The 20,406-nt window shown below is 48.1% G+C and overlaps 1 protein-coding gene across 6 annotated transcripts in view; it reads left to right on the top strand.

The window, feature by feature from the left end:
• The window catches only part of Tox2 (TOX high mobility group box family member 2), a 113,279-nt gene that overhangs the window by 63,788 nt on the left and 29,085 nt on the right, over nt 1–20,406 (top strand). For all 6 annotated transcript variants that reach the window (XM_050150925.1, XM_050150927.1, XM_050150929.1 and 3 more), the window contains one exon: nt 12,797–13,042. In XM_050150925.1, coding sequence (XP_050006882.1) covers nt 12,797–13,042 — 246 coding nt within the window. The remainder of the gene's footprint in view (nt 1–12,796; nt 13,043–20,406) is intronic.

Here is a 20,406-nt window from a genome sequence, read left to right as displayed (position 1 = left end):
GAGTCACCTGGAAGATGGATCATATTGGGGGCCTTGGGATACAGTGACATGTAGAACCAGCAGGATTTTAGAGCTCACTGGAGTAGGTGGAGTGGGAAGAGAAAGAGGGAGGGAGGGAGGGAGGGAGGGAGGAAGGGAGGAAGGGAGGAAGGGAGGAAGGGAGGAAGGGAGGAAGGGAGGAAGGGAGAGAGGGACTAGGCCTCACTCTCAGGCTTCTGGTGTGAGCCATCAAGTAGAGAAGAGCACACTTGATGCAGGAAGGAACTCAGTTGTGAATATATTGGTTTTCCTGATCGATTAGGACACAGGTCAGTAAACCGCGATCCGTGTGCCAGATCTAGCCCTCCACTTGCCTTCTGTAAACAAAGCTTTATTGGAGCACAGTCACCCTCGTGACTTTCAGTATTATCTACAGCCGTTCCCATGCTACAGCAACAAAGTTGAAAAGTTGTTTCAAATATTTATTAGCTGGACCTTTGTAGAAAAGGTTTGCTGAGCCCCTCTTGTACTAAACCCGAGGAAAAATGCCAAAACACAGGTGAATACGTGACTATAAAAATGTTATTCAAACAGATAGGAGCTGTAGAAATGGCTCCACAGTTAAGGTCACGGACTGCTCTACTAGAGGAGCCAGGTTCAATTCCCAGCTCCCAATACTGTCTGTAATTCAAGTTCCAGAGAATCCAGTGCCCTCTTCTGACCCACAGGCACTGAACACATGTGGTGCACATACATACATACATACACACATACATGCATACAAGCAAAATAGCTGTCCACAAATTTATTTATTTATTTGTTTGTTTGTTTATTTATTATGTATACAATATTCTGTCTGTGTGTATGCCTGAAGGCCAGAAGAGGACACCAGATCTCATTACAGATGGTTGTGAGCCACCATGTGGTTGCCGGGAATTGAACTCAGGACCTTTGGAAGAGCAGGCAATGCTCTTAACCGCTGAGCCATCTCTCCAGCCCCAGCTGCCAATAAATTTAAAGTATTATTTAACCATATGTGTTAACAAATGAACACAGCATTTCTGTCCCTAGCCATGGAAGTGAGAGTCCTCCTGTGTAGAATGGTGGCTTCCTCTTCAGACTGCTGTGTCTCATTCCAATGCCAGTGTCCCCAGATTACCTGAGCTTCGAAGTTCTCCAGGGAGTACATTTTCCTAACAGAGAAAGCCCCAAACCCAACTACAGCCCCACATCTTTCCAGAGCCCATTGTCCCCCAAAGGTAAATATCATCCAGGAAGCCCCCTGAGCCTCTGAGCCTCATAATTTCTTGAGCCAGAACCCATGGTGTTATCACACTCATTCCCATAGACAGCATCGCTAAACAAAACTCATGTTCCATATCCGTCTGTGGCAATCCAAGCTTGTCAGGGACAGCCGTGAAGCAGGTGAGGATGTTGAACAACTCCTCTGGATGGCCCTGCCCAGATCTGATTGAGGTTCTGCCAGTGAACAAAGGGTTAACGGATGTCACATCCCTCCCCCACATCACACGGAGTCCACAGTTGATTTGCATAGCACCGCTTTCCTGCTCCCATTTGCTTAATGTATACTACAGGCTTTGCTTTTTATTTCTTCTTTATTTATCAAGAAGCATTTTGAGTGCAGGAAGGTGGTAGACCAGCCAGCAGGCATAATCTCCCCGATTCCATATCTGATATACTTGCAAGACATGAGTCAGAAAGATTCTATTAAGTAGCTCTGGGGTGGGTGACGCAGGCTATTATTCTCAAAGATGATTAACTTGACTTTGGGCATTATGGACACAGACAAGCTTGACCAAAAAAAAAAAAAACCCACATTCCATTCCCTGCAGAATTCTTAAACCTCTGCAGGCATAATAAGATGGTTAAGGGTTGGGATAGCCACTCTAGTTGATGGAGTTTGGGTAAGATAACATTTTCCTTGTTGGGAAAACAAACCTGGGCAATGGTGAATTGTGTTTACAGGCATTCAGCTGAGATGCACCTATGGAGTGCAGGGTTTTCTTGGTAAAGTGGCGGCAGGTGGTCACATAACTTAATGTCCAATCTGGGACGCGTTTAGAGAGAAAGAGAACAGCCTTAAATGTTGCTCCATTGTTTGTATCAGTTTGACAGAGCCTAGAACTCCGGGAGAAGGAAATCTCAATGAAAGGATGGCCCAGCTCAGATTGGTCTGTTTGGTTAATTGACGTAGGAAGATCCAGCACACTGTAGGTGGCGCCATTCCCTGAACAGGCGGTCCTGGGTCATTTGAGAAAGCTAAGCTGAACCCGAGTCTGAGTGATCCAGCAAGCAGTATCCCCAGTCCTCCCCCCCCCCCCCCCCCCCCCCCCCCCCCCCCCCCCCCCCCCCCCCCGGTTTCTGTTTCGAGTTCCTGCCTGAGATCTCATCTGGTCTTCCCTCAATGATGAGCCGTAACTTGAAAGCTGAAATGAACACCTTTTCTCCCCTAAGATGCCTGTTTGATGTGTTTTACACAGAAACAGAAAAGAAGCTAGAATGCCTATGTAGACCTGGAGGAGGCTAAGTCAGCACCCCACAGAGACCTCTGCACATCTGTATTACTGAGACCCAATTTGCAACAGCCAAGACGTTGGTTCAGTCTAAGTGTCCATCAGCAGATGAATGGATGCACAGCGTTTGTTCAACAATCCTGTCTCACGGACCCCAGTGCAGGGGCTACAGATGCACAGAGCCCTGTCTAGCATTTTACCCGGGTTCTGTGTGGATCTGAACTCAGGTCCTCACGCTTGTGCAGCAAGCACCTCACACGCTGAGCCGTATCTCCATTCCCTTGTTAATTTTCTGTTAGTTTCTCTCGGGAAACTAACTCTATCTTTTATTTCTTATCTATGATGTGTTTTCTCTTTCATTTTTCTTTCACCTATTGACTGTTGCTTAATTTAGTTTTTCTGTTTTTACCTTCTTCAAGTGAGTTCTGAATTCATTTGCTTTGCCCTTTTTTAATCTTCTCATAAAGATATTAAGTAAAGGGACTGGAGAGATGGCTCAGCGGTTAAGAGCATCGCCTGCTCTTCCAAAGGTCCCGAGTTCAATTCCCACATGGTGGCTCACAATCATCTGTAATGAGGTCTGGTGCCCTCTTCTGGCCTGGAAGCATACACACAGAAAGAATATTGTATACATAATTTAAAAAAGATATTAAGTAAATGGTATCAATTTCCAATTGTTCATGTATCAGATTCTATCAAGATAATAGTTTTATAATTTCAGTCATAAGAGGGGGTTGGATCCCCAGGAACTTATGGTTAGAGATGGTTGTGAGTCTCCACATGGCTGCTGGAAACCTTACCTGAGGCTTCTGTGAGATCAACAAGAGCTCCTAACCACTGGGCCAGCTTTGCATTCCCCCTTACTCATTTCCTTCTGGTTGACTTGTTCAAGAGATGTGTCAAAATGTCTCACTCCATTTATGGCTTTAGTCTGGGTTTCTGTTGCTGTTACTTGCTTGTTTAAATGGGCCCTTACATAGCCCAGGCTAGCGCTTCTGCCTCAGCCTTCTGAGCACTAGGATTTCAAATGAATGTCACCAGTGCCAGGCTAGTTTTATGCTTTTAATGGCTTTTAACATTTTATATTCCTGTAATTTATCAATGTTCATGAACGTTTGTGTCTGCCGCTCCTTCATGGATTGTATCGTTTGTCACAGAAGTATTCCTCGAAGTCTCTTTAATACGTTTTGCTCTGAATTTGTCCTTAATTTGCTATTAATTTTGCCACATTACTCTTCATTTGCCTGCTAGAATCTGTTTATTTAAACTGTTCCTGACATTTTATTTGGAGCATGTCTGTTATAAACATTATCGGCTAGACTCATTTGTTTTAAATCAGAATATTGACTTTTTATCTCTCAGGAAGTCAGCTGAGAGGCTGAGGATCCCTTGCGGCTGGTCTTCATCATCCGGCTGCCATTTCTAAGACAGTTCCTTATGAACACCATCGTAGTTAGCACTTTGATCTTTTCAGACTCTCTCTCTCTCTCTCTCTCTCTCTCTCTCTCTCCCTCCCTCCCTCCCTCCCTCCCTCCCTCCCTCCCTCCCCAGTAGTATGGACTTTCTGCTTTCCTTAAAGTTATAAAAGATAGTAAATGAACTTGGCAAAGGGTCAGGGTATAAAAGGAGCGTGGGAATAGCAATTATGTTTCCATAAACCAACAATAGACAACTCAAAACGAAACTAAGAAGACTCTCCACAGGCAACAGCACCAGGATAAGGAGATAAGAAGGGAGAACTTTAGCCAAGGATGTGAAAGATTCAACAATGGAAAGCTATAGAACACAGCGGAAAGGGAGTAAGGACCTGCCCAGCCAAGGCCCCGCTGCCCTGTGTGTGGCCGTTAGAAAATAACATGGATGCCCAACTTGTTCACTGCGGATCCTGTCAGATTCCCACTGGCCCTTTGCTCTAGTTTGCTTTCTGTCACTGTGATAAACACCAGGACCAAAAGCCACCTAGGGAGGAAAGGGTTTCTTTGGCTTACACTTCCTGGTTACAATGTATCGCTGAGGAAACCAGGGTGGGGACTCAAGCAGGAGCAAGAGCAGAGAGTGTGGAGGAGGCTGCTTACAGGCTTGCTCCCTCTGGCTCGTGCTCAGCTTGCTTTCTCAAGCAACCCAGGACGCCTGCCTAGGGGTGGCGCTGCCCCCAGTGGGCCGGTTCTTCCCACATCAATCATCAAGACAACCCCACCACAGACATGGTCACAGGCCAATCTACTCTGGGCATCTGAGACCGCCTCTTCCAGAGTGACTGTTGGCTGTGACAAGATGATAGTTAAAGCGAGCCAGGACACTTTTATTGCAGAAATGAAAAAAAAAAATATGAGTCTTAAAATTCATGTGGTATTGCAAAGAGCTCTGGGTAGCACCAGTAATCTTGAAAGAGGAACTTACAGGACTCACAGTTGCTAATTTCTCTAAGCACAAGTAACACAGTCTTTGGATAAGGACATGTACATCAATGTAATAAACTTCATAGTCCAAGGCTAAATTCATGTATCCATGGGCCTGTTGTCCAGGCAGAGTTGCCTGGACCATTTACAATAAAGAACTGTCTCTTCACCAAATGATGTCATGACAGACACGTGAACAGTCACATGCAAGACAGCCACGGAGGACTCTATCTCCTGCCGCATACACAGTGATGCAACTGTGGATCGGGGCTGTGGATTCCTGAATATGATATCCTGAATGTGGATCCTGAATATGAACTGTGGACAACAAAAAAATTATCAAAATTAAATTGGAATGACTCTCTTTCAGTGCTTTGTCCCAACTAAAACAGGGACAAAGGGCTGGGATAAACATTTCTCTAAAGTTCAGACAGCCAACAAACACATGCAAAGGGAGTCAGTCATTGGTCTTTAGAAAAATACAAATCAAAGCCACAAGAGGTTGTTACTTCATACCATGAAGATGATTATCACAAAAATATTGAAAATCTTGGTGCTGAAGATGTGGGGACATTGGAACCGTCGCATATTGTCAGCAGAACCATGAAGATAAGCAGCCACCGTGGAAAGGGCCTCGATAGTTTCTCAAAAGTCAAACGGAATTACCACATGACCTAGCAATTCCACTCCTGTGTATGTATGAAAAAACACCCTGAAAAATAAACAAATGTGTGTATACATTTATTAGTGGTTACCCAAGTCACAGCAGCCAAAGTTAGAAGGAGATTTAATGTCCATCAGAGGACGAATGAACAAATTGCGGCACATCCATATATTGGAATAGCTCATGACCATGAAAAGAAATAAGGCTCTGATATAGGTCACAAATCTCAAAACGCTTCTGTGATAAATGAACATTATGTAAGCTTGATTCTAAGTAGAATATGGATGAACGTCCAAAATATAATGCAAAGTAAAAGAAGTCTTCAGTTTACTTACAAACAGCCAGACTAGGTAAACTCTTAGAGGCAGAGTGACATTGGTGGACACCGATGGTTGAGGAGCCAAGGGAAGCAGGTAGAGATTGCCTAATAGGAATGGAGTCTCATTTTGAGATGATGAAAACATTTAAGAACCAGACATAGCTGGCATGGTACCTCGTTGTGATGTACCTGTGACTGTTGAACATTATCTGGTGTCTCAGTAAATTTTAGTCATTGTAGCAAATATATTTAAGCCTCAGTTTCCTTGCCATCTAAATGACACCTAGGTGTCAGCGACCTCTTCCAACAAAGTCTGGATCGCTCCTCTGGGTCTGGGTCTGTCTTAATCTAAAGCTACACTTCCATCTCAGCAAGCCTTGCTGGACAGCCACTAAGTTAGAATGACAGACGGGACAGCCACCTAGTTAGATTGACAGACTAGGCAGCCATCAAGTTAGACTGACAGACTGGACAGCTGTCTAGTTAGATTGACAGACTGACAGCCATCTAGTTAGTCTGACAGACACTGTGGTGGTTTTCAGCTCGATACTGTGACTAGAATCTCTTGGGTTCGAGTTTTATCCTGAGGTTCTAACTGAGGGTCTTTCCAGAAAGGTTGGCTTAAGATAGTGCTATGTGAGATCCTTATATAATACCACAAAACATATAATAAAGTAAGATACAATGCTAGACATTAAGATCCTCTTCCCAGAGATCCAGGGGTGATCAGCTCTCCTCTGGCCCAGTAGCTAGCCTCAGGTCACTCAAATGGGCCCACACTCTTCTCTTCCTTGACCTGGGATATGAAAAATACATCTGATGCCTTCCTTCTGTGTCCCAGAGCCCTTAAGACCCTTGGCACCTTGAAGCTGCCCTCTGGGTTTTCATGAGCCCCACCCCCACCCCTGTGTGAGGACCAGAGTAGGCATGATCTCTTGCACAGCAGGGTCTGGAATAGCATCTATGAGTCTTCTAACCCAGTGTGGGGGATGCTGACATCACACTCATAAGGCCTAAGTCAGAGACTCTGGCTATGAGACACTTTTCTCAGGCTCTGCGCTCTGCCTTCCCTGTCGGAAGAACAAAGGTGATACACACGCCTTTTCAGAACAGACACGGTTAAGGGGAGAATGCGCGGAAATTCCAGAAGCTGAGACAGGCACACAATAGGGACTCAGTGAAGATCAGCCCCAGGACGGGCAGGCTTGTGCTCAGGTGTCGGGGATCTGACTACACCCCAAAGAGGCAAGTGTGTGTTTGCATGCTTATTTTTAAGTGTGCTAATTTCTTCTTTAGAGGAATTATCATAATTGTGTTATTTCAATATTTTGATACAACACATGCTTAATTTTCTCAAAGGCTTCTGGCTGATTGGGTGTGTTCCAGAACCTTGGGGTTCTGGCTTGGATTTAGAAGAATGGACTTTTGTGGTCATTTGGGATTTATTGGCATCCTGCCCTGTGTCAGCACCTGTTCTGGATGCTGGAGGACAGGCAGGGAGGTAGCGTTTGATAGCCTGAGACACAGGTAGCCAAGGGACAGTAGTCTGCTGGGAGGGACAGATACAGAAACACCTGGGTGAGGCTTGAACCTAGATCCTGGAGTGATCCATTTTTGTGACCTCGTTCAGTGCATTGTAACTGAGTTCTTTCGAGGTGTCAATCACTGTTCTCGGTACTGGGAACAAACCAGACTTACCTCCAGCCTTCATGGAGCCCGGGGCTTTGTAGAAGGGATACACAAGCCAAAGGTAGAGATGGACCACAAACAGCTATAGGAGGTACCAAGCACCGTGAGAAACTTGCAATGTGTGGGGCTTGGAGGTGTCTTTGCAGAGGATGGACGGGACAGTTGAGAAGGGCTCTAGGATGTTGGAACCAATTGAGTCCTGGCCTTCAGCTTCTCTTCCCTGTCTAGAGCCTTCTAATTGAAGTTACTAAAAGCTGTGCTTTGCCTAGAGGATCAGAGGATGGGGTTTTCACCTGTTGGCCATTGACTGCAGGGTATTTAAGTCTCCATGGTGCTATTAAAGAGGGCCTTTTGACCTCCAGCCCCTTGCCCTTAGCTCGTGAACTGGATTCTAGCACATAAAGTGCAGATGGTGGGGGGGGCATTAGGAGGAGGTGACCCTGGCCTTTGCATTCTGGAGTGATGTGATACCCGTGGTTGAGTCCATCCAGACACTTGCTCCCAACCCATCTTGGTGGTGAAGCTGAAGACAAGCTAACTCACGGGACATGGACCTGTGGCACAGACATTAAAGAACACACCAGTGAGAATGCCGAGCCAGTGAGCAGCTGGCATCTGTTCTGTCTCCTTGGAAAGGTCCCTTAGTGCCCTGCAATTCCAGGAAGAGCAGTCCTGAGCTGGCAACGACCAGACCATGGGAGAACTTACAGCACCATGTTTGAGACCAAGATCTTGGACCCAAAGGCCATGGGGTTCCCGGATGTGTACCTGAAGGACTCTAAGCCAGCGTAGCCACATGTCCAGGGAACATTGCTAATGATGGGAGAGCCAGCCTAGACAGAGGGTAAGGACAGTGTGGCATGACGGAGTTCTACTCAGACGTGAGGAAGGAAGCCATGTCATTCGCAGGGAAAAGATAGGAACTGGAGCTCCCCATGTTCAGTGTCCAGACTCAGGCAGATATCACTTGCTTTCTCTCATATGTGAAATTTAGATTTAAATACATATACATAGGCATATATATGTAACATGAAAGTGGAAGGGGGGGTAAACTGGGAAAGGAGAGGAATTTATTAGGTACATGTTACACCTCTGTGAAAATGTTGGAACTGAACCCGTGAGTCTGTGCAGTGAAACATTAGCAATAGTGATAAAGCCAGGGCAGCTGTCTGAGCATGCGCAGCACAAGCAACTAGTGGGATGAGTCTGTCTCTTCATTCATTCATTCATTCATTCATTCTTTGTCTTTTACATCCTGCCTCCCAATCCCACCCATCTCCTGCCCCAACCCAAAATAAAACAAAATAAAATTTAAGAGAAAAAGTGGGAGAAAGAACGAGGAAGGGAGGGAGGGAAGGAAAATCTTGTCATAGAAGCTGCAGTGTGACCCAGTGAGTCACGCAGTAAACCCTTTATCCATGTGTCTTTATATGCAGGCATTTATTGAAAAGAATCATTGGTACGGTTCAGGGCCCCTGGTCTCTGCTGCACCATCAATGCCGGGCCCTCGCTGGGACCTGGACATCCTGTTGGGTCCTGTGTCGAAGATATCCTCTGGCTCCTCCCCTGTGCTCCAGCAGGTCACAGATGAGGCAGATGTTGGGGTGGGCCAACTCATAACCCTGGTTCTGGGACTGGGTCCCAGGTGCTGCAGCTGATGAGAGGCAGGGACACCTCTCCCATGGTCACGGCTTTGGTGCTGGCTCGCCCACACCTCCACGGACAGGGCTGACTCTATAAGCAGGGGAGGTGTGGTCCTAGGAGGGAATCTTTCCCTCACCTCTGCCACCACCACCACCTGGCAGGTGAGGGGCGTGGTCAGCTCGCCCATTCCCACACTCTCAGGGCCCGCTAACCATGCCCCTGTGAACAGGCTCATTGTGCAGCCCAGGAGAGCAGAGATCCTTTTTCTGAGTGCTTCAGTCAATGAGGGGCAGGACCAGTTCTCCCCAGTGTTGCAGCCAGTGAGGGGTGGGGCCAGCTCTGCACAGTCTTATCCTCTCTGCCTTTGGTGGTATCAGGAGCCACAGACATCAGCAGAGCCCGGAGCTGCATCAGAGACTGAACCCAGACAATGCCCCCAGAAGAAGCCCAGGCCCAGACATCCCTGTGGTCCTGGGTGGCAATGAAGCCACCCACCTCACCCACTCCTCATCTCTTTTACCTTTCCAGTTATGCCTCTATCCCCAGGACATAAATATTCTGTTTCTCTCTGTCCCTTATCACTCCATACATTTGCTCACCATTGCCGCGCATCCGTCTGCGCTCTATGCGCTAGAACCCAGTTCGTGAGCTTCAGGCAAGGGGCTGGAGGTTGAGAATACACACACAGAGACAGACTGACTGACATACAGACCTTCCAACACTGGTACCAAGAAGCCCCTCTTTAATAGCACCATGGAGGCTTAAATACACTGAAGTCAATGGCCAACAGGTGAAAATCCCATCCTCTGATGCTCTAAACTAGGCACAGCTTCTAGTAACTTCAATTAGAAGGTTCTAGCAGGGAAGCAGTTGAAAGCCAGGACTCATTAGTCCCAACACACCATAGCAATGCCCATCTGCCTGTGGCTGCAAGGTGCCTGGAGGGCCACTGTTTTCTTCTCGGAACCTGGGGCTCACTGCCCCAGGCCCGAGTGTGGGGTTCCTTGTCCAGCTTAGACCATCGTGGCCCATAACAGGACCACTCTCCCTCAACTTAAAAACATCATAATAGTGCCCAGTCTCACCCAGTGGGCTCCTGGTTGGTGCGGAGGTGTTGCTGGAGACCTCCAAGTCTGGCTAGAAAGCCCGGGCTGCTGGCTGTAATCCGTTGAGTTCCACTGCCCCGCTGCATGGCGTGGGGCAGGAACGGGATGATTCTTTTTAGAGAAGATTCTGGTTACTAGAAGAAGTGCAGGGATAGGAAAGAGCTGTGGGAGACCAGGAGGAGGTTGCCATGGTTGTCCCGGGTGGGGTGAGAGGTGGTAGTGGACTATGTAGAGTTTAAACGTATTTTGGAGTAGTTGTTTTGGAATTGAGAGATGAGTGAAGGGGAGCGTCGGGTTTGTGCATGGAGGGTGACGTCATCTGATGAGGTCAGAGAATACAGGTGAGTGCAAGGTAGAAGAAGAGGACGACGAGTGGGTATGGAGATGTCCCGCTGTGGTGCTTGGGTGAGCAACCAAGAACAGAGGCTGACCGTGACCCCTACAGGGCTTTGAACACGAGGGTTGTTGGGGTATCCGGAAGGGGGTGTAAGGGAGAAAGAGAAGAGAGCTCAGGGCTGACTGAGGCAAACTCCAACCTGAGAAGAAAGCCAAGGGAAGTCAGCAGTTAGGTGTGGCCACCTCTTCCAGACCTGTTTACCTATCTGTGTGGTAACTCCATAATATCCCTGTAGAGGGAGCCAGTGAGCAAGAAGCCATGTTCTTTCTGGAACATAAGGAACAAGCCATGTGTCCCTGCTCTGTCATAGCTCTACCCAAACCTCCCTATACGCACAGCTTTGTCCATCAATCCATGAGAAAAGGGCTAGACTTCGGCGGAGAGGGGGATAGCTAGCTAGCTGCTCAGTCTGCATGCTGGATTCACAGAGCAATACAGAACAGCAAACCATGTCCTTCCTCCTCTGGACAGAGCCCAGAACATCACAAGTGCCGAGTGAGCACTCTGCCACTGAGCCACCTCTCCAGCCCCACTGTGCCACAGGCCTTCCATTCTCTGCACATACATGTTAAGGAAGGTTTTCTCCTATTCACAAATACCTCTGGTGTCTTTCGTCACTTCTGGAAGATCTTCAACCATTGCCTCTTCTGGTACTCCTCTGGCCCATTAAAACAGAGCCCATGAGATACCTGCTATCCTCTGTGTGTGACTTCTTTTTGTCTGTTTCTGGTGGGCCATGGATAGTTTCTTCAGCTCTGACTTATAGTTCACATAGCTGTCTTCTATTGGGTCTCATCTCCAGAATATGGAGAGGGAAGACTGGCTCTCCAGGCCTGGGCATCGCAGGCAGGGAGATTGAAGCTAATCTCACACGTGGACCTGATGTGAAGGCCTTTACCAACCAAGTCCAACACTGCAAACATGAGCGACAGATCAGGGCCAAGCAGGATTTGTCCAACATGCCTATGACCCCCAGCACTCAGGGGGCTGAGAGTTCAAGGCCAGTATGGGCTACAGAGTAAATTCTTTCTCAATAAAAAAAAAAAAAAAAAAAAGGAAAGGATGGAGGGAGGAAGTGGAATAAAAAGAAACAAGGCAAGTTTGCTCTGATATTAACTAGATGACAATGAGAAGGGCACCCGAGCCTTTTAGTAGACTATGGGGGAAATAGTTTGATGAGATTAAAGTGAAAAATTCGAGATGACAAGAGGCACTTGTCATCAAGTCGGGCCTGAGTTTGAGATCCAAAACCTACACAGTTGTCTTCTGACCTCCACATATGCACCATGGTGTGACAGACAGACAGACACACGTAATTAAAGTTTTACAACCCATGTATGATTTTTAAAAATTCACTCACAATGACAAATGAAGGTCCCCTCCACCTACTGAAGCACACCCAGGACCTGTGCCACAAAGCCAGGGCTCAAAGTACATGCTCACCATGATCTACAGTAAACCTGGGACGGTTATGGCAAGGAGAAAGCCAAATGCAGTGCTCACGGTCTACTAGCCTTGTCCTGAGGCCTGCTCATTGGGGTGGGAAAAATGGCCCAGTAAGACCTAGAGGAGGGCTGACCTAGAGGAGGGCTGCTAACTGCTAGTCTGTACCACGACAGGACAAATGTCATTCACCGAGATAAGGACCACAAGATGCCTGGGGATGCTCAGGAGACTCTGACTGCCTGAAGCCTCCAGTCCCCAGCTCATTGCTTATCCTCCTTGGCCATTCTCTTCTGGACCAAGTCCCGCTCTGTAAAGTGGGTGGCTAAGGGAGGGTGGTTCTCAGGTCACCATGGGCCAGGTCTTCTGGGAAATCAGGAGCAGATTCAGGGAAATCCACTCTCCAGGAGTCCAGGCTCTTGTCTGCAGATTCTCAGTGGGAGGAAGATTCACTGAGGAGTGGAGCAGGACCTGAGTCAGGAGGTCGCTAGGCCTTCTGCCTCGTATGGTGGTCCTCTCTTTGTCGAGGGCACTGTTTCCACTGCTGCTGTTACTGATGCTATCAAATGTGTTCTGAGAATTTGAGGCACTAACCCCGCCCCCGTCCCTCTGATGTTTTCAGACCTACAGCAGCCAGAGCGAGAGCAATGAAGACTATGAGATTCCTCCTATAACGCCTCCCAACCTCCCTGAGCCATCCCTCCTGCACCTGGGGGACCACGAAGCCGGCTACCACTCGCTGTGCCACGGCCTTGCGCCCAACGGGCTGCTCCCTGCCTACTCGTACCAAGCTATGGACCTCCCAGCCATCATGGTGTCCAACATGCTGGCCCAGGATAGCCACCTGCTGTCTGGACAGCTGCCCACGGTGAGTCCATCTTCCACACGGGCCCCACGGCTCCAGCAAGGGTGGGCTTGAGGGGAGCAAGTAGCAGGGCTGAGCTGAGGAGACCTGATCCTGTGCCTGGATTGAGTTTTGCTGGCTAAATTCGGAGAATCTGTGGAGTGTGGGATTGGCTTGAAAGGAAACTGTTTCTTCTACAGCTCTGTTCGTGGCAACTTGGGACTGATTTTCTTGGTTGTTGATAGTATAACCTTAATCTTATTTCTAGCAGATTTGTTGAGATATATGCATGCCATCAATCCCCAAACATAGAGTGGGAAACTGTACAATCCTTGTGAAAATGTTTTCCTCTCCCCGCACCCCCCCCACACACTAGAAGAGGCTTCAGTCTTGCAAGTAGTGTTTATTGCAATCCCAGCGCAGGAAACACGAGCGCATGCCACCACGCTTGGGTCCTCATGTTTGCAAAGCAAGCACTTTACTAACCGTGGTACCTTTCCAGCCCAGTTTAGCTCGGTGACTAACAGCAAGAGCAACCATTCCTGCTTGCCCACTTTGCCAAATAGTGGCTAGGACTCTACCTACATCATCTCAAACCCGGTGACAAGGTCTTGATGGCCGATGCTATGATTCAGAGACAAGGAAAGGGTCCCTGATGTGAATCCCAGGGCTCCAAAGTCCAGCAGCTACTCCCCTCCCAGTCTTAGTAAAGTGTGGCAGCCCAGGGCAGGGACCTGTAGGGACAATGATGCTCCTCATCCCTGTACCATGGCTCTCATAGCATGTGGCCTGGCTCTGCCCTGCCTTGTGTTGTAGGTAATCCCCAGCAAAGGCACCCAGAGTAGTGAGGATGTGTTAGAAAATGAGCTGAGATAATGGCAGGGGCAGACCAGACAGAGGCCACGTGACTGTGGAGTCTGAACCAGTCACCCACTTGGAAGAGGAAATTGGGCTACTGCTGTGTTGAGATGGACAGATCCGGACCCCTGGAAAGCAGAGCACACATTTCCATTGAGTTTTTCATTAATTATTGACAAGGTCTCACTATGCAGTATACTCTGGCCTTGAACTCACGACCTGCTTGCCTCTGCTTATATCAGCTGACAACCAGGCTTTGAGGAAAGTTTCAGGCTCATGGGAGACCCTGTCCAAAAAACCAAGTGGACAGTACCTGTAGTTGCCTCCTGGCCTTCACACATATGTACTGTGACCAGTCTCACAGCGGCCTTCCCAAGCCTCCCGACCACAACAGCTCCGATCCTTACAAGGCCTGCTGTCAGTTGATCACAGACCACCCCTGACTCCCCTTGGAAATAAACGATCACTTACACGAGCACCGTGTGAACCAGTCCTTTGCAGCTTTCCTCACAACCGGCCCATGTTTAGTATGCGTCTCCAATGCACGGTCTCAGCTCTCCATTTGTCTAGAACTGCAGGGGTTCGTTCGATTTTATATCCCCCTCCTTACTTAATGAGAGCTAAGCCTGACCTTGTTACCCAGGGCAGAGGCCTCCACCGAAGGGGAAAGCCGGATAAGAGCGATACGCTGGGGTGGGGTGGTAAGAAGGCAAGCGGCCTTGACAACAAACAGGACTTCTGAATTCAGGAGAACTGTGAGCACAAAGTGTGTGTGGGTGTGCCACGCTGCTGTGTGTATGAAGCAGGGATTATGGAAGCACCTGCTGGGTGTCAAACAGCATGCAGAGGGATTTGTAAATGCTTTCTCACACCGCGCTCCCCTCCACTGAGAGAGGCAGGGAGGGCCACTCCACAGAGTGATGCCGAGGGCTGGAGGCTTCTGCTTTCCATGGCTGCTATAGCAAATCCCCACAAACCGGCAGCTCAAACGCACCAGAGATCCAACTACTCACAGCCCCAGAGGTCCAAAACCAGTACCTCAAGTTGAAATCAAGGTTCTGGGAATCTGTGCTTATACCGGAGATTCCGGGGTGTCCATCTTTACCTCTTCTAGTTTCCAGAGCTTCTCAACGTTCCCAATGCTGCGGCCCTTCGATACAGCTCCTCATGGCGTGGGGACCCCAGCCATAAAATTATTTCACTACTACTTCATAACTGTAATTTTGCTACTGTTATGAATTATAATTTAAATATCTGATATGTGACCGGGGTCATGGCCCACAGGTTGAGAATTATTGTTCTAGCGGCTTCCCTGGCTTGTGGTTCTGTCTCTCCCTGGTCTCTGGCTTCTCTTTTATTAATGATAGCTCCCTGCCCTTCTCATACGGACACTTATGATGGACTGTATGTCTAACCTAGAATTAGACCAATGTTGTGGTCCTGAGCTTGAACTTTGTCTGTAAAGGCCACTTGCTCTTGTGACATTTGCAGGTTCTAAGGACTACGGCTTAGTATCTTTTCTTTCTGAGTGTGTGGCATGTGTGTGCATGCATGTGCCACAGCACACCTGTGAAGGTTGGAGGACTCTTCTTCCTCCATGTGGGTTCTAGGGATCAAACTCCAGCTGTCAGACTTAGCAGCAAGTGCCTTTACCCTCTGAGCCCTCTCACTTGGCCATGATTTAATATCTTTAGTAGGGTATGGCATTTTTCCACCTGCCCTGCCAACTGATCTTCTTGAACACCTTCTGAGTGCCAGGCGTGGCTACAGGCCTTGTGATCTCTGGGACTCATTTACATACACCAGATGCAAACAGAGAGAGGATCAAGAGTCTGTGATGAAGTTCAGATGTGGTTTTGTCCCCCAAAGCTGATATGAAAAACTCAGACCCCAGGATGATGGTGTTACGGGGTGCTGTGGGCCTTTAAGAGGAGGAACCTAGTGGAAGGCCCTTAGGGACAAAGGGTCGTGGTATTCTGGTCTCTTTTCTCTCTGGTTCCAGATGTGGCCCTTCACTCATATGTCCCCATCATGCTGTGCTCCCCTCAACAGAGGCCCAAAGCCATGTGTTCCCTCAACCAAGCCACGGCAATCCTTGGTTAACCCTGTGAGCTGACCCAGGGATGTTGTTATAGTGCTGGAAAGCCAACAGATGCAGTCTGCTTCTCAGACAACGCTGTAGATGTTCAGCTAGTGGACGGGGTCTGTTGCCTGGAATAGACATCTGACCAGGACGGGGGAGGCAATAGCTTTGTATCTGGGAGCACTGGCCTTCGTGGGGTGGGAATATGATAAAACACAATTTCTGTGGAGTACCAAGACCCCAGTACCTCAGCGGCCTTGTCTGCCCGAGGCCATCATTAGCAATACTGACTGTGGCTTGGCCAGTGACGGAGTCGCAGCGCAACACAGGATAGCAGATGATTCTGTAAACTACCTTGTCCCTCACATGGGAAGTGACAGTTGAGCAGGAGGCAGACCTGTATGCTGTCTTTGTGAGTGAAAACGCCACCAACTCTCAAGCCGAACTGCCGGAAGTCACACCTACCAAGTCCTTCTAACTATCTCTCACTTTGACCAGAGGGTGAAGGATTGCACAGCCAGGCTCAGGGAGCACAGAGGGTGCCTGGATGCCAGGTGCTGTTCCCAGAGATGCCATCTCGACATGAGTAGAGGAGACTTTGCTCTTTGGAAGCCATTTCATCAGTGCCAAGGCCCCCGTAGTGCTGACTCCAGAGGCCACCAATGCCTTCTGGTCCCCTGCTTGATTATTAAGTCTCACGGGCATGTGGAGGCAGCTCCTCTCCTGATGCCGCCAGGGGGGATTATGAACGATGCTAGAACCAGACCCCTTTACAAAATTAAATATGCTCACGGCTTTCCCCCTCAACTTCCATGTCTTAACTGATTAAACATTCATTTCCAAGACAAAAAGAGTCAATTTAGTATGAAAGATATATTTTGCCAGTTTAATTTAAAGCACTGTACCTCCGTCTGACCTCTATTTTCATAACTCGATAATTTTATCCTATGTTGATTGTTTCATTTTGAGAGAGATATTGTATTTATAAATCAGCCTCTAAAATGCTCGCAGAAACTCAGAGTGGAATTTATGGAGCTGTTCGTGGAGTCTGAGATCACTTCTGGAATCCTCTGGGAAACAGTTCAGGGTCTCTGAGTACTGAGGGAAAAGGGTAAGCCAGGAAGGGGTGGGGCTTCATTTCTACCATAAAGGAAAACCCTGCCTTTGGGGAACCAGAGACACCCCAAGGGAAAGGGAAGGACCTGGGCAGGTGGAAGCAGACTCACCATGGCCACAGTGGTGGTTAGGAATCTGGGATCCTGAACCTTTGGTCCACTGGAGCGGTGTGTTCTCATCCCAGTCCTCAGTGCAGGAGCAGGACAGAGGTCATGCAAATATTCTCTTCCCATCTTTGAGGCCTCTGGTTGTGTGCTTAGTTGTGTGAAGGCTGAAGGTGGATACTTAGTGTCTTTCTTAATCACTCTCTACCTTATATTTAAATTATTTGTTTATAGGTGTATGAATGTTCATTTGCATGTATGTCTGCATACCCCTTATGTACATTGCTCTTAGGGACCAGAAGAGGATGTTAGATCCCCTAGAACTAGAGTTGAAGATGGTTGTGAGTCACCCTGTAGGTGCTGAGGATCAATCCCAGGTCCTCAGCAAGAGCAGCCAGTGCTCTTAACTGCGGAGCCATCTCTCCAGCCCCTTCTCCATCTTGTATGTTGAGACAAGGTCTCTCACTGCCCCTCAACGATTGGCTAATGGTCTGGTCAGAGCATGCAGGATCCTCCAGTCTCTCTTCTAGCACTGGATTACAGGCACAGAGATCCCCTGCTTTTTTATATAGGTGTTGGGGATCCAAATTCAGATCTCCATTCTTGTGCAGCAAACACCTCTCCTCCAAACCATCTTCCCAGCCCCCACTTTGTGTCTTGTTGGATTTCTTGGGACTTTAGGCAAGCCACTCCTCCCTCAACCTCAGTTTTCCTACCAGTGAACTGTGTTTAGGATCCCAGCTTTGAAAGAGTGGCATAGCTGCTTTGCCAGCTCCACTAGACTAAGCAAGCAAATGGTTGGGGGTGGGGAGACTCCCTGGGGCCACCACTGCTTGTGACAACTAGTTGGGAACCTACAAAAACTAAGATCAACGTCCCCACTGCTCAGTTTTAGTCCCTTTGTGCCTTACTTCCTATTCCAAAGTGCTCACAGATCAGGGTTATTCTCCCAGCACACGAGAGCTGGGCCGGACCTGGGGGCTCCCAACCCAGGTGAAGTAGCTCGGGGTAGTTGTTAGAGGCAGAGCCACAGTCTGTGTGCCCTGGGCCAGCTTGCCTTAGAGATGGTTTCCATGAGGGAATCTACACAGCCTTGGATTGGCCTAGAGCCTGGGAGTGGTGGAGCCAGCCTGTGTGTTACCTCTGCAAGTGTTTAACAGACCTCCAACTCAAGCCACTGTCTACCAAACTTCTTAGTGATGTGGGAGTGGACAACCCCCCCCACAAGGCCGACACACTGTTTTTATCATTCTTAATGTGTGAATGTTTTTGTTTTGTGCTTGTATAGTTAGCTCTGTCCTGTAGCAAATTGCTACAACCCTTAACAGGATAAAGCAATTCATTTTAATTATCTCCTATGATTCCTGAGTCAGCGGAACTGCCTCTTGTGGTTTCTGGGGTCAGGTAGCCATTTTCCTGAGCCCGGTGTCTAGGATAGTCTTACTTCAGCCCCTGGCTTGTGTCCCCTGACACCAGTTGAGGTATCTTAGCTATGAGTCTCTCATCACCAGAAGCCTGGAGAAAGGGTGGCCCTAGGGTACAAACTTTCAAACTTCTTATCAGTTTTAGGCCAAAGCCAGTCACATGACTAACCCAGAGAGCCAAGCAATAGAGTGCTAAACCCACCTCACCGAGGGAGAAATGGCAGAGCCATGCAGAAGGAAAGGGCTCAAGAGACAGGATGGTGGCCATTTCTGTAACCTGTAGCTTTAACTGTCAACTTTACCCAACCCGGAAGAGAGTTCCGACTGGAAAACTATCTAGATCAGGTTGGATTGTGCATGGCTATGGGGATAGTATTAATTGTTAATTGATGTAAGAAGACCCAACCCACCGTGGGCGGCACCATCCCCTGTTGTGCAAGCAGGCAGGGAGCATGCATTCTCTTCTCCCTGGTTTAGCTGTGGCTGCGGTGGGAGGAGCTGCTTGAGTGTCTGCTTTGACTTCCCCCAAATGATATTCCGTGGTCCAGAATAACCACATAAACCCCCTTTTCCCTAAAATATTTTTTAAAGCATTTCCCTGGTGAGTTTTTTTGTTTGTTTTTTGTTTTTTTGCCACCTTAGCACACGATTGGGTCATTTGGGAAAAGGGAATCTCAACTGAGAAAAAGGCACCCCAGATTGGCCTATGGGGAAGCCAGTGGGGCATTTTCTTGGTGATTGATATGGGAAGGCCCAGCCCACTGTGGTGGTGCCATCCCTCAGCAGTTTGTCCTGGACATTATAAGAAAGCAGGCTTGTGAGCCATAAGGAACAAGCCAGTAAGCACCTCCCCTTTATGGCCTCTGCTTCAGTTCCTGCCTCCAGGTTTCTGCCTTGGGTCCCTGCCCCTGACTTTCCTGGCTGACAGACTATAAGCTGTAGGATGAAACAAACCCTTTCTTCACCAAGTTACTTTTGATTATGGTGTTTTATCACAGTAGAATAAACCTTACCTAAAACAAATTATCTATCATCTATCTATCTATCTATCTATCTATCTATCTATCTATCTATCTATCTTGTTTGGTGTGTGTGTCTGTCTGTCTGTCTGTCCTTCAGAGAACAACTTGAGGGAATCAAATCCCTCTCCTTCCACCATGTGGAACTGGGAATCAAATTCAGGTCATAAAGCTTGGCAGCCAGCTCCTATAGCCACTGAGCCATCTTACTGGCCCCACCCCCAAAAGTTGCTTTTGTTGGGATATTTTTATCACAAGCAATAGAAATAAAAGTAGAACACTTGTTGTTTTGCTTCTCTGGGTGTTTTTTGTTTGTTTGTTTTGTTTTGCTTTCTTGATTTTTAGCATCTTCCAAAAGTCACAGTCATAGGTCCCGTGCTCAGGTTGGCCTCAGTTAAGAACCCAGATCCCGGACTTCTTTCTAGCACTCTGTGACCAAGAGCAAGGTGTTCATCGTCCTGCGCCCCACTTTCTTCATTTGTACGATGGAGGTCAGGCACTTGCCCTGTAGGAAGAAAGTCTGTGATTGGAGGAATCTAAGTGGCCTCAGTGACTTACTGTAGTTACTGAAGCATTCTGCTCATTGACTAGGTGTGACTAGACTCTGTCTTCTCTAAGTTCCGTCAGCCTGACCTGCTGGGTGTAAGCTTTGCCGTGGCAAGTTTCCGGTCTGTTCGCCAACGCAAATCAACAAGATGAGCAGTTGGAAAACCAAGTGGGATGCTCTGATGGCTGGAGATGGGGTGGGAGGAGTCAGGGGTTGTGGGAGGGAGCATATCTGTTA

This window comes from Alexandromys fortis, unplaced genomic scaffold (genome assembly GCF_014885135.2).
Source record: "Alexandromys fortis isolate MF-2015 unplaced genomic scaffold, M_Fortis_MF-2015_v1.1 scaffold_27, whole genome shotgun sequence".
NCBI classification, from domain to species: Eukaryota; Metazoa; Chordata; class Mammalia; order Rodentia; family Cricetidae; genus Alexandromys; species Alexandromys fortis.
The sequence above is the reverse complement of the archived record's forward strand: the minus strand, read 5'-3'. Positions and strand labels throughout refer to the sequence as shown.